The following is a 12,688-nucleotide window of genomic DNA, read 5'->3' on the forward strand; positions in this document are numbered from 1 at the left end:
GCTAACAGAAAAAAGAGATGTTACTGATTTCAAGCTTTTCAGAGATCCTACTGCCAAACAGACACTGACACTGACCGGCTACTTATGCCACCCCCCTGCTGCACCAGTCAAGAGAGTTAGGAAAAGAGAATGCTCCAGCCATATTGTGATAATTAGCTTCAATGGTTCAGGCCCAGAAGAGCAACCAAGCACAATGGGCAAACAAAACTGGGACATATTTCGTAGGATTACCAGGGTAATGGACTGCAAAGATCTTCTCAGGGACCAGCAGTCATCAGCAAAAAACACTTCTCTGATCTTTAGCGATGAAAATGTTTAGGATGGTCCTCGGACAAATGTTGTGGTACAGATGAGGAATAACAAGACCAAAAAACCTGGGAAAATTGTTATGAAAATGCAAACCATCATGTGGCCTACATATTTCTGTCTTAACACATTTCAGATTTTTCACCTCCCTCACTAAAACTCAAGCAGGACTCCTGCAGCTGCAGCGGAGAGAACATGAACAACAGAGCTTCTTGGGCCAACACCACCAGCACAGCAGACCCAGGCAGGGAGGTTTTACCGGGTTCCCAGCAATCGTGACTCTGAGCCTGAAGAACCTCAGTGCAAAAGAAACAAGCACTACAGAAGTCACTGTGAGGTCTACAAGCAAGAACTCACAGCTGTGGTTTAAAAACCACACATCATCATTATTCTATGCCGTTCAAGTATCTACATTTTAAGTAAAGCATATATGCACAGAGAATAAAAAAATCTACATTATTCAGTACAAAATCGTAAACACAACTAACACCAGACAAAGTTCAGACGTAGTTACAGGCCTTTTTTTTTGATAAACATGTCATGTCTATGAAACAGTTTGCAGCGATTCACTCTTGCAAAAACATAAACTCAGAATGTTTGTTATTTTTTACACTTTCACATCAATTTAGAAAAATCGTCCCCTTTAATTCTGAACCGGATTCCTCTTTATGTGAAAACAGCAGTTTAAGGGCATAATGTCACATTTGATCAGACGTTTGTCACAATGTCACGTGATAACAATTTAGTCGCAATATGCCATGTGATCACATGCTAACATGCGTGTTTGTGGGTTTTTGGACACGTCACATGATCACATGTGAAATGCATGTGAACTTTAAGGTGCGCTCCGCATCTCTTTTTTATTATGACAAAAACAAGTGATCACTTTTAAGATACTTAGGATTACACCGCTTTCTAACACACACACACACACACACACAGGAGGTTTTCTTCCGACAGCAGCGATATATATATATATATATATATATATATATATATATATATATATATATATATATAGTAACACCATAATTAGTTTTATATATAGAGAAGAAAACCTCCCCTGTGTGTGTGTGTGTGTGTGTGTGTGTGTGTGTGTGTGTGTGTGTGTGTGTCTCCGTGTGTCCCTCTACGTCACTACTCCGGGACAACCGGAAGTGCTCATGACATCAACAGCTGACGGCAACAAGACGGCTCTGCTCGCTCATTACTCGCCATTCCCTTTTTTCTTTCGTCTGTTTTTCCTCCGTTTTTCATCCTATCTTCGCTCCTAAAAAGCACAAAACCTAAAAAAAACAGGTCGAAGCGCGAAGCTCCAGCCGCCGAGGCCTCATCATTGAGCGCGATGTCGAACCGTCTCGCCTTCCAGACTCAGCTCGCCTCCATCATGGAGGTGCTGGCGAACGCGGCGGTGGCGGAGATCTGTAAGCTCGTAGACGACGACTACGCGGTGATGAGTCTGCAGATGTCTCAGTGCCAGCGGGAGAACAAGGCGCTGAAGAGAAAGCTGCATCTGCTGGAGCTGCGGATGGCGCGGGGCTACGCGGAGAGGAGGATCCGGGAAAGCTCGCTGAACCGCTCCAGCCGAGTGCAAGTGAGCGCCAGCCTGCCGGACAAATACAGGGAATACAGGGCTCCTGCTGGCGGTGTGTATCATACCGGGCCGCCTGGTCCTGTAACTTACACTCTTAAGAAAGATGGTTCTTCGATAAAGGGATTGGATCTGTTTAGAACCACGAGTGCTATACAGAACCATTTTTATGCTGAAATGGTTCTTCAGATTGATGGAGGAAGTCTTGAATATGGCTCTATATGTTTGAAAGTGACTCGTATAGCACCAAAAGGGTTCTTCTGTTGTTATCGTTCTAAGCTTGACAATGTAACTGCAGCAGAACCCTTAGCTTACTGGTGTTACACAGAATAATGTTTCTATATAGAACCATATATAATACATTCTCCGTCAGTCTGAAGAGCTATTTGACCATGCATAGAACCATTTTAGCATGAAATAGTTCTGTATGGAGGTCATAGTTCTAGATAGAACCATTCCCTTTACTCAAAGAACCCTTTAAGAGTGAAGTGCTGCTAATCTTCACAGAGAGACGTCTGATGATCACCTCTCGTTGTGTTTGTCCTGTCTCTTCTAGATATTTTTCCGAGTCAGGAGGAGCTCTATGGGAGGCCGCTGAATGATGATCTGTGGAGAGAGAGGGAATCGTCTGGGACAGACGTGGCGATCGGTCGTCCCGTCATCAAGGACAGCGAGAATGTGGTAAGTATCAGACTTCTTGGTTATAAAGCAGGGTTGTGTAGTCTTGCTCTTGGAGACCCGTTGCGCCTCCACGACAACTGAAAGGTCGTGGTTCTTAACAGCGTGCCTCACTGGTTAGCTTCCATCAACATCAGACAGACAGGTCTGATGTCTTGTTTATGCCTGTCGTCTGTGATAACTGGTCCTTCATAGCCTGCATTATTAAATATTTATTTGTTATTTTAAATATTTAATAGGTAGTCAATTGTAAACATTTAACATTTGATGCTGGTGGAGTGAGGCATCCCTTAAGGACATCAGCTTGTTTGAGATATACAGTCATATGCAAACGTTTGAACACTCTTGTCAATTTATATGTTTTGTTAATGCATCCTTAACTTAAATAGGGCTTTTTTCTGCTAATTTCTAGTGTACAATTTCTGTTTATTTGCTGAGGTAAAGATAATGGAGGGAAACATGTAACATATAAAAATGTGCAATGACTTTTGCACAAGCCACATTTTAACCATTTAAAAGACAGAGCTCTTGTTTTCTCAAAGTTTACTGATTTCTTCTTGCTTAGATAATGTGTGCACCAACGGGAGGAGGAAAATATTAACAATGTCATGTTTCACCTTCCCCTCCCACCACCCACTCTCACCACTGAGTAAAAACATGTAGCTTGCTCCCAGACCATCTTTGATACTGTCTTTTCCTCAGAAATGTGTCATAGTATGGAAGGAAAATGCATTATCATTTACTTATTCCCTTTGACTTGCAGCCCCCTAGACACAAACTGTTTTCTATTCTTTCCCTGAAGGTTGGAGATGCTGGCATGACTGGACCAGACGCTGTGCTTGTGAAGGCTGAGACTGATGAGAGCCAAAAGCGACAGGAGCTGTTCATCCGAGAAGATGGTGAGTGCATGGATGAAAGGGGGCAGGGTGCTTGCAGGAGATGTTCTTTTGAAGGCAGAACAGCTTGTCTCAGAAGACATTATGCACTTTGTAGTCAATTTTATTGCTTAGCTCATACCTATCACCTCTCTTCCTTTTTCTCAGGAGTGGCTGAAGCTGTGTCTGAGAGTGGGGAGGCAGGTTTCAGCGCTGTTCAGGTGGAAAAAGCTGAAGGTCACCACTCCAGGACACGCCGCCAGGCTTTGGAGGTCAGTGGATCCGAAAAAGTGCTTAAATCTGAGCCACATTGTGAGAACACTGAGGGTTTATCCCAAGAACCCTTGGGTCAAGATTCAGAGGCAGGATTTGGTGTAAGTGGGGAGTGCGGCCCTTTGGGGGAGCTTTTTGTGCAAGGGGGTGACGATGCGGACCCACAGCATCCATCTTGCTCTTACGTGGTGACTGACAGTGCTGAAAACCAATCTGAACACCCCCCACAGAAATCAGAGGTCATAGAGGTTGAGTCTGCAGAAGAAGGGGACGACCCCTCTGTCTGGGACAGCGATAATTTAACGGGAAGACGGCAGGCTTTGCAGCGGTATCCTAGTGACAGTACAGTAGAGCATTTTAACAACGTTAACTTGCCTACATCCAGTCAGTCACAGCTGACCAGTGACTTTCCAGGAGTTGCTTCAACATCTTCAGCTGTACAGGACATGGACAACTGGCATCATGCCAAAGGCCTCAACTTGTACCAGCCACGAGCTGGGCGACCAAGAAATGAAAGAGTCCCTCACGAGAAACTTTTTAGCTGCAACTACTGTGGAAAAGCTTTTAACCGTCCTAAGAAAGTGGAGATCCACCAACGAATCCATACAGGCGAGAAACCTTTCAGGTGTATGACCTGTGGGAAGTTCTTTGCAGAGGCTGGAAACCTGAAGAAACACCAGAAGGTCCATACGGGGGAGCGGCCATATAGCTGCACCCACTGTGGGAAGACGTTTGCCTGGATACGGAACCTCAAAACCCACCAACAGAAGTACCACTCAGATGTATTCATTGCAGAGGAACTGTTGTCGCTTGGGGCAGTCAAAAACTGACCCAGGACTTCTCAAAATGACTGGATGGACGTATAGATGGATCAGGCTGCATGTAGAGATTTTATAGTATGTTGTTACAAACAGAGAAACACCAAATGTGACTTTAGTTTTAACATTTTTTGGCTTCAGTTTGGGGCACCGCTTGGATTCAGTGGGGTCCGGTTTTTATGATTCACAAGATCTTATGTGATCTAAGTAGAAAAATGTGGAGAGACATATGGAACCATAATGACTGTCATGCCAAAGTAGTTTTTTTTTCATTGGCAGCTGTTTGCAATTGTATGACTCATAAAAATAAACATTGATTAATCAGTGCCTTTGTTTGCTCCTTTGAGAGGAAATTTTCTCTGTTCAGAATTTGAGTCTTTGGACATTTTGTACTGAGATTTTTTTCCCCCAACATCATTACCAGTTTCACAAACCTACAAGTATTTCATGAAGTGGGAGATCTTAGTTGTTCAGTAGTAACCTCAACTGAAAGTCAAGACTGTCCAGTAGGAGAAGAGGTAAGAGATGAGTGTTCACTGGCCTTTGTTTAGCTATCCAGCTGAGAAATCCTGCTTTGTGAAATACCTCATAGTCAAAGTAGAATTACATTCAACCTTAAATTTCAATTGTTTTCAGCTTACGGTATCAGGCACACTGGCTTTAGGTTAAATCATTAAAATTGTATCAGAACCTGAGCACTGGAGTTTGTACAAGTTGGTTTCAAACACAAGCAATAGAATATGTGCTTTGATAGAGGTGGACTTTTTTTAGAGGTGTGTGTTGACTAACGTGGAGTTCCTTAGAAATATATCAGCAGGGAGTGCCAAGAGAATAAAAAAAATTGCTTATGTATAAATAATGGGAGTTATACTTACCTGTCTTACCTATACATAATTTCCACCACAAACAAAACCATCTGCATTAAGATAACAAAAGCCAAAAGAATTTTGCAGTAAAACCCAAGTCTTCAGAGCCCCTGAACAGTCCACATTTTTTTGCTCCAGCCCAGTTTGCAACATGGAGATTGAGGGGAAAAATTGTGGAGGGGTCCCTGAGGACCTTTTTGAGCATCAATGACTTAGTATTTGTTCTGCTGGTCAGAAAAATAAAATGCTGTAACAGACTGGTGTATTAAACAGCTGTGATCGAAATTCAGCTGCAGACTGATTTCTCTTTTACAACAGTTGTCAAAAAAATCTAATGCAGTTAGTACTATATCACCATTTTAAGTGATGTCATGTAGGAACTCAATTACCCATGACTTAAGCTCTTTCTAAAATGTTGAGATATTTGTTGACAAGAAAAATACTCATCTTTTGAAAGTGTGTTCTTTCTGTATGCATTGGACAGAAACCTAAGCAGTGCGTTTGTTTGCATACTCTAATAGATGATAACAATGTCCTATTATATATGAGACCGTATGATATGAAACAAAGACCTGGAGTTTTTCCCCTCCTTTTGCACTATTGTTCATATTTGCATTTCACAGGCTGCTGCAGGAATTGTATCACCAAACCTCTGTGATGATGCTGTCTTGTTTTTGTCTGCCATGCAGCCTCAAACGACAGAAGATGAAGAGCCAGATGTGCTGTTCATTAAGGAGGAGCTTTCAGAACAAGAGGGCAGAGAGAGCCAAAAACATGGAGGTACAAGTGAGCAAAATGGTGAGTCAAGGCAAATGAGAAGGAAGCGGGGATATGTGGTGCATAGGTCACTACAACGAGTTTGGTTTGGAAATCAAGTTTTCCAGAAAGCACATCTACAAAACGGAGAACCACCTTTCGGCCGCAACGGCAGTTAATTTCTAATAACAAAATTCTGTTTTTATAAACCAAAGGACACCTCATATCAGGGAGAAATGAGGAAAAACATGGTAAGAGAAGAATAGAATTTAATGAAGATTACAGAATCTTTTGCAGTTGTGCAGAGACTGTAGCAGAGATTTCCAGAGTTTGGGTAAAAAAAAAACTCTGGTCTAAAGAAGCTTAACTGCCTAGGTGTTATCTTAATAGACTGGATGATTTGGAGCAGTGCTGTTGACGGTAATCCTGCCTTGCTCTATTTACATTTGTTAGTTGCACATTATGCTTCTACCTCATTGTGGTTCACCTGACAAGCCACATAGCAGTAGATGTGACCTGCATATTGAAACCCACCGCTGAAAATTTCTTGTCAGCAAGTACATAAACTTTCATGAGGCTTTACATAATATTCTGTATCTATATGTATATATTAACTGTTATCATTATACAATCTGTATGTAATTTTAATCTACCTATAAAGTTGTATTTTAAACAATCAGAAAGTAGTCTATGTAGAAAAATACAATGTTCAACATCTTTATTGTTCTCAAAAATCTACTAAAATTATTAAAGAAGCGTCTCTAAACCGTTATTCTTCTTAAAAATGTAAAGCTCTGTATAATTTTTCAAATTGAAAGCATCCCCATGGCTTCCCTCTTTCCACACCTCACCCCTTCCCCCACTACCCTGCCCACTGTTCTTTTACCTTTTGGGAAGCTACATTAAAATAAATAGACAGGAGTCAACATTGTAAACTACAACCTTATATGTTTGAACAGATTGAGCAGATAAGATAAAGCAGAGCAAGAACAAAAAATAAGCTGCTACTGTAAGATCATTCATCAGATAATAAACTAGTGAGATTTTCATTTCATGACAAGTGTTAAACCATTAATCTAACAACAGCTGGCACCTCAGCTAGCAGCCCAACAGCTCACGAAGCCTCAGTGTTCATAAGCCTTTTTTCAGTGGAGTTTCAGTCGCCTCAACTGAACCTGTCTTGTGGTGTGAGAAGCTGTTTGTTGATTGTGAATGAACAGGTTCAACTTTTTTTATGCTGAATAGGCAAATATATGCAAATGCAATGTTTTTTTTGTGGGGGGGAAAAAATCCAAATGCTTTATTTTTTCCATTTTAACATGTTTCCACATGTGAACTTTGGGAGTGCATGGTACATTTAGAAATTTTAAAGTTTACTTATTTTATTATTTAACTCTTATTTCTATACAAGTAGGGAAATGTTCGTTTTAAAATCAGCGTTATAGGGCGTTGTCTGTGTGGCACAGTGATGACAGATTCTTATGTGGTGGCGATTGGTACCTTGGGTAAAGGTAACTTCAAAGTTTGCCCTGTCTCCTCATCAGGATTTGTGGAGTCCAGCACTGATATTTGTGGAAGCAGAGTCCCTTCCTCACCTGCGCAAATCACAGTAGCCCTTGGTGCTGAAGAGGTTAGTGTAAATATGTTGTGCTTTAGTACTAATTAAGATTATGTGACCCTTATTAGTCCCACAACAGGGACTTTTTAACCCATCCATGAAGTGAAACACCACATACACTTTAGTGAGCACACTTGCCCGGAGTAGCGGGGAGCCGGAGGTTCAGTCATGTGTTGTCAGCTCTGGGGATCGAACCGGCAACCTTCTGGTCACGAGGCTGGTTCCCTAACCTCCAGCCCATGACTACCTTTGTAATGCAATAGAGATTCTAGTGTTATGTTTACATGTTTATTTCTGAATTATTGTGGGTAATTTATGAAATGTCAGCAAGAATTGTATATTTTGTTGTTCTCAGTCTGACGTGTTGGATGCATCCCTTGTGAAAGAAGACAGACCAGAAAAGGAACAGAAGACCCTCTCCAGTCAGTCTGCAGGAGTCCAGATTACCATACAGAGTAAGTGAGACAGCAGTAATGATGAGGGACAAGGAATCCTGGCTGAGAGAAAAAGAAACAAGCATTTAGGTACTAAGCTGTTTCTCCCAGAATGATTGTGTAGTTTTAAAGTTTAAAGTCTCGATGTATTAGAGCACTTTGTTCATTTTAAGGAATAGCTCTGAAAACTATTATTCTTAAAACATAAATTCATAAAATTTTTAACAAAACTTGGTGCGCGTCAACAGAGAATAGGCAGTCATTTTATTTTGGTACACTGCTGATCAAAAGCTTTCCAACACTGTTTTACATAGTATAAAAAATTGCAGCAGAAACATGTATAACTTGATTCTAATATGATGCTAATGTTATGTAAGCCTGAAAAAAAATTAGTAAGAAGTTGTAAAAAAGCAAATAGTTATTCATAGTAATTTCCGGATTTATGTGATGAATTCCACATGAATGGCAGTGTATGTGGTGCTAGTTTATTAGGTATGCATGCTTAGTACCTACGTGCCTTATCTTATCAGTTGTGCTCTGTTGGTATCCAACTATGGACTGTAAACTAGCCTCTACCCCTACTGTTGACGCAACAGCCCGGCTAGCTCAGTCGGTAGAGCATGAGACTCTTAATCTCAGGGTCGTGGGTTCGAGCCCCACGTTGGGCGAGGAGAATTTTTTTTAAGACCACACAGTCACCAGACGTCTGTGATTAACACTGGGCCAATGCAGTAATAAGGCAGGTGCAGTTAATACTTGGGCCTCTCCAATAAAAATTTGGATTATCTGTTATTTAATTTCCTATTTTATGTGTGCAACCTTTTAAATTAAAATGCAAAACTATCCTTTATTTACATTTTAGTGAACACTTTACTTTAAATAGAGTATCAAACAATGCCATACCATCCTTATTATTTTATTATTTTATTATTATATTATTTTTTAACCAAAAATATCACATACATTGCTTTTCATTGCAAGGGCTCACTTGATCAGATACTATTTTGTTGGTGCCCAGCAGTGAAACTGACATTCTAGTGGCATTTTATCAGGCATAGCAGGGTTGCTGGTTTTTACACACTTAGTCTAACTGTACGCTTTATTTGACGCAGCACTTTGTTACTACACCATGTAGGTAGATCCTTAGAGTTCATTACCTGTATAAACCAGTTCAATACACGCTACCATGCTACTACCATGCCGCAATAAATAATTGCAGTGGTCCTGTGACGGCCGCTTTCCACAGATGAATAGGGCAGAAGCCTGACAAATTGTGTATAGCAAAAGGCGCAGTCAATAATTTATATACCTACAGAGTGCACTTATATGACAAATAGGCCAATAATTGTACAAAGTAGGTGCAACTTGTAACATTAGCAACTTCAAAGGACAATGGTCCTCATACCCACAATGGCCTAATGCCCTCACCTGTTTTTGAGAAAGGTCCTAAGAAAACGTCTACATGAGTCATGACATGTTCTTAAACTGTACAATTGTTTGAGCGTGCGTAGATTCTGTTTTAACTGTGTAAATAGGTTTTAAGAGGAGATCTCTTTTATGAACTGTTGGTGAATGAGGCCTAATGTTTTCAAGATGACCAACATTAAAGATGCACTCTTTCTGATGTCCAGGTGTGGTAGGTTCTCAGCCTCCTGGCTCCCTACATTCTCGTGAGCCTGGTCTCCCACACAGAGCAGCAGCACCAATAGGAGTCAAGGTGTGGGATCTGCCCAGCGCTGAGTCTCAACTGCAGGGGGCAGTTGAGAACAATAACAACCCCCTTTCAAACCAGAGCACACAACGAAGAAAAATGTCGATGACAGTTGACGTGCTGGGGACAAATAATACCCTGTATGAGAGACCTGGAGAGGTGGAGACTCTCTTCACACGGTGGACTGCAAATAATTCCTCTGATAGTCAGCCATCCTGTTCTTACATTGTGGAAGCAGACCAAGACCAGGACTGTGTGCTGGTGCAGCCGACAGCCCTGTCTGTCAGGGGGATGCCGGAGGGCCTGGATGGGCTTCAAGATGCTGGAGGGCCTCTCGGAACAGAGCCAGAATGGACCACAGCTGCCATTTCACACCAAACCCAGTCTCAGCAGTTGAGTCACTACAATAGGACAGAAGGGGTTCGATTAGAGGCAACAAACAGAGCAAATATCACTCCATCCATTCCAAAGATCACCATGAATTCCCAAATGCTGCCAAATTTCACCCAACCTGGATTTTCTCTCGCTGCGCTACAACTTCCTAAGCGAATGGAGAAGGGCAAGAGGAAGAGTTACATCTGTAAGTACTGTGGAAAGGCTTTCACTGGGCTGTCCAATGTGGAGGCTCATCAGCGGGTCCACACAGGAGAGAAGCCTTTCAAGTGTGAGACTTGTGGAAAGCTCTTTGCAGAGGCGGGAAACCTGAAGAAGCACCAGAGAGTTCACACAGGAGAGAAACCGTTTACCTGCACCCGCTGTGGCAAACGCTTTGCCTGGATCTGCAACCTCAGGACACATCAGCAGTCGGCTTCCTGTGGAGGAGTTTAAAGCCAAAATTTGATGAAAACTTTGGAGTAGGGCACATTTTGTTTTATAATCTTAGTCTGAAATTTTTGTAGTTCATGAGAGTTGTGATACAGGTAGAGTGAATTTGATGATAAAACTGGGTGTGGGAGTGATGAATCAGAGTGACCTGGGTCTTGCTGTTTTTCCCAAATCAAGTGGTGCTTCTCTACATATGAGTTTGGTGCCTTATAGTAGAAATGTCCATACCTTTTAATAATGCTATGAACAACCCTTCCACAACTGTACCATATACCTCACTGACCGCTCAACTGGCCGCAAACTTCAACTGTGAACCTGTTAATTCTCAGAAATGACAATTCCGTTCTACCTCCTGACCTCTTTTGTAGACAAAAACAAAGCAATATCTTTGGAAGAAATGTCAGAATATTTGGTTGTGGTTAATCACACAAACATTTATAACAGTGTTATAACAGCATGTCCATTGACTGAAGACGACCTCCAATCCATTCTGCCCTGAATGAGGGTAAGTGTACATTGTCTCAGAGTAAAACAGTGGAATGCAAATCAGTCTAGTTTTCTTTTTGCTCTTTTTGGGTGCTGCTGTGTGTTCTGAAGGGCTGTACTGTCAAAGGTGCATTCTGAGTACACTCTTAAGAAAAGGTGGTTCTTTCACAAAGGGAATGGTTCTGTTCAGTTTTATATGGAACAATTTCATGTTTAAATGGTTCTTTGCATGGTTCTTTTATTATTACAAGCTTGACATCAAAAAAGTAGCAAAACGTTTTTTTTTTTTTTGCTCTATAGAAACATTTGCAAAAGATTATACATAGAACCATATACAACACTTTCTCTGTTAATCTGAATAACCACTTTACCATGCAAAGCACCATTTAAGTGTGAAGTGGGTCCTGGTTCTAAATATCTTTAAGAGTGGGACATTTGCAAAAGTGATTTTGTGTGAGTTAACTGATCTTGGGATCATGGCAAAGTGACCAGTACCAACGGTGACCAGCAGAGGGTGACCGGGGATCGTTGAAGACCTAGTCAGCGGCATCCTTTTGACTCATGTGGTGTAACGGCCACATATAGCCCGGCTAGCTCAGTCGGTAGAGCATGAGACTCTTAATCTCAGGGTCGTGGGTTCGAGCCCCACGTTGGGCGCAAATACACTTTTGGAGTCTATTTTAATTCCCACATCGAATTGCTGATCAAGGATTTAATACGACAGGCGCAGTTCCGATGCGAGTTGGATAATCTAGGTACCGCATAGGCTGTAGCTATAACTGCAAAGTTCAGCTCAGTTTAGGGATGAGCATGAATGAAACAGGAAAATAACACATCTTGTTATTTGTGGTTTATTGAAAAAACGTTCAGGACGAGTAAAATTAATTGTGACTTCTGATAAGCTATTTTACATTAAAACAATGGTTCTCATAACATGTATTTAACCATTACTTTGTCTTTTTTGTTTGCTTTTAATTTGGCAAGTTTGCGTCTTGTCCACACTGAATTATACGGCAAGCGTATTTGTGAAACACTTGCATTTAACGCAGATGTCCAGTAGGTGCCGTAGTACTTGTGTAGAGGATACAGCGGTTTTTTTGGTATCCTATTTCACTACACAAAGAAATAAAAAAAAGCTTCCACCCACGTTTATCGTGCCTGGTTTGTTTGTCGTGGTATACGGCGGACTGGAATTGCCGTGCTTAGGGAAAAATTAGCAGAGGATGGTTTCGATCCATCGACCTCTGGGTTATGGGCCCAGCACGCTTCCGCTGCGCCACTCTGCTCTGGCGAGTCAGGTTCCCACGGTTCTTCATTTGAACGGTTGCCTCCGTATGTGCGTATCGTATATTTTGTAGATGTGGGGTAAATTCCAATGTGTAGATTCAGCCTTTGAACAATTTCACAGCGGTTTACCTTCTCAAATCAGTAACGGCTTTGTAAATTTACCT

The 12,688-nt window shown here is 41.5% G+C and overlaps 1 protein-coding gene and 3 non-coding genes across 4 annotated transcripts; 3 read left to right on the forward strand and 1 right to left on the reverse strand.

Annotated features, from left to right (window-relative positions):
* Positions 1 to 1,463: 1,463 nt before the first annotated feature.
* si:ch211-89o9.6 lies at positions 1,464 to 11,301 on the forward strand. The gene is made up of 8 exons (XM_037538901.1): positions 1,464 to 1,952; positions 2,454 to 2,578; positions 3,378 to 3,474; positions 3,619 to 3,722; positions 6,097 to 6,205; positions 7,708 to 7,793; positions 8,137 to 8,236; positions 9,847 to 11,301. Exons 1-8 carry the CDS (start codon positions 1,652 to 1,654, stop codon positions 10,752 to 10,754), a joined length of 1,830 nt encoding a protein of 609 aa, XP_037394798.1. The 5' UTR covers positions 1,464 to 1,651; the 3' UTR covers positions 10,755 to 11,301.
* trnak-cuu lies at positions 8,811 to 8,883 on the forward strand. The gene has a single exon. It is a non-coding gene; the product is annotated as a tRNA-Lys (tRNA).
* Positions 11,302 to 11,821: 520 nt separating the features above from the next.
* On the forward strand, positions 11,822 to 11,894 carry trnak-cuu. Its single transcript has one exon. It is a non-coding gene; the product is annotated as a tRNA-Lys (tRNA).
* Positions 11,895 to 12,451: 557 nt separating this feature from the next.
* trnam-cau lies at positions 12,452 to 12,523 on the reverse strand. Its single transcript has one exon. It is a non-coding gene; the product is annotated as a tRNA-Met (tRNA).
* Positions 12,524 to 12,688: the final 165 nt, after the last annotated feature.

The sequence above is a fragment of the Pygocentrus nattereri genome, chromosome 5 (genome assembly GCF_015220715.1).
Source record: "Pygocentrus nattereri isolate fPygNat1 chromosome 5, fPygNat1.pri, whole genome shotgun sequence".
Classification (NCBI taxonomy): Eukaryota; Metazoa; Chordata; class Actinopteri; order Characiformes; family Serrasalmidae; genus Pygocentrus; species Pygocentrus nattereri.

Excerpts from the sequence above, each read along its gene's own strand:
- si:ch211-89o9.6 (XM_037538901.1), top strand. The coding sequence starts at position 1,652 with ATGTCGAACCGTCTCGCCTTCCAGACTCAGCTCGCCTCCATCATGGAG. Across the intron at positions 1,953-2,453 it reads ATACAGGGCTCCTGCTGGCG|ATATTTTTCCGAGTCAGGAG; the intron begins GTGTGTATCATA and ends TGTCTCTTCTAG. Across the intron at positions 2,579-3,377 it reads TCAAGGACAGCGAGAATGTG|GTTGGAGATGCTGGCATGAC; the intron begins GTAAGTATCAGA and ends CTTTCCCTGAAG.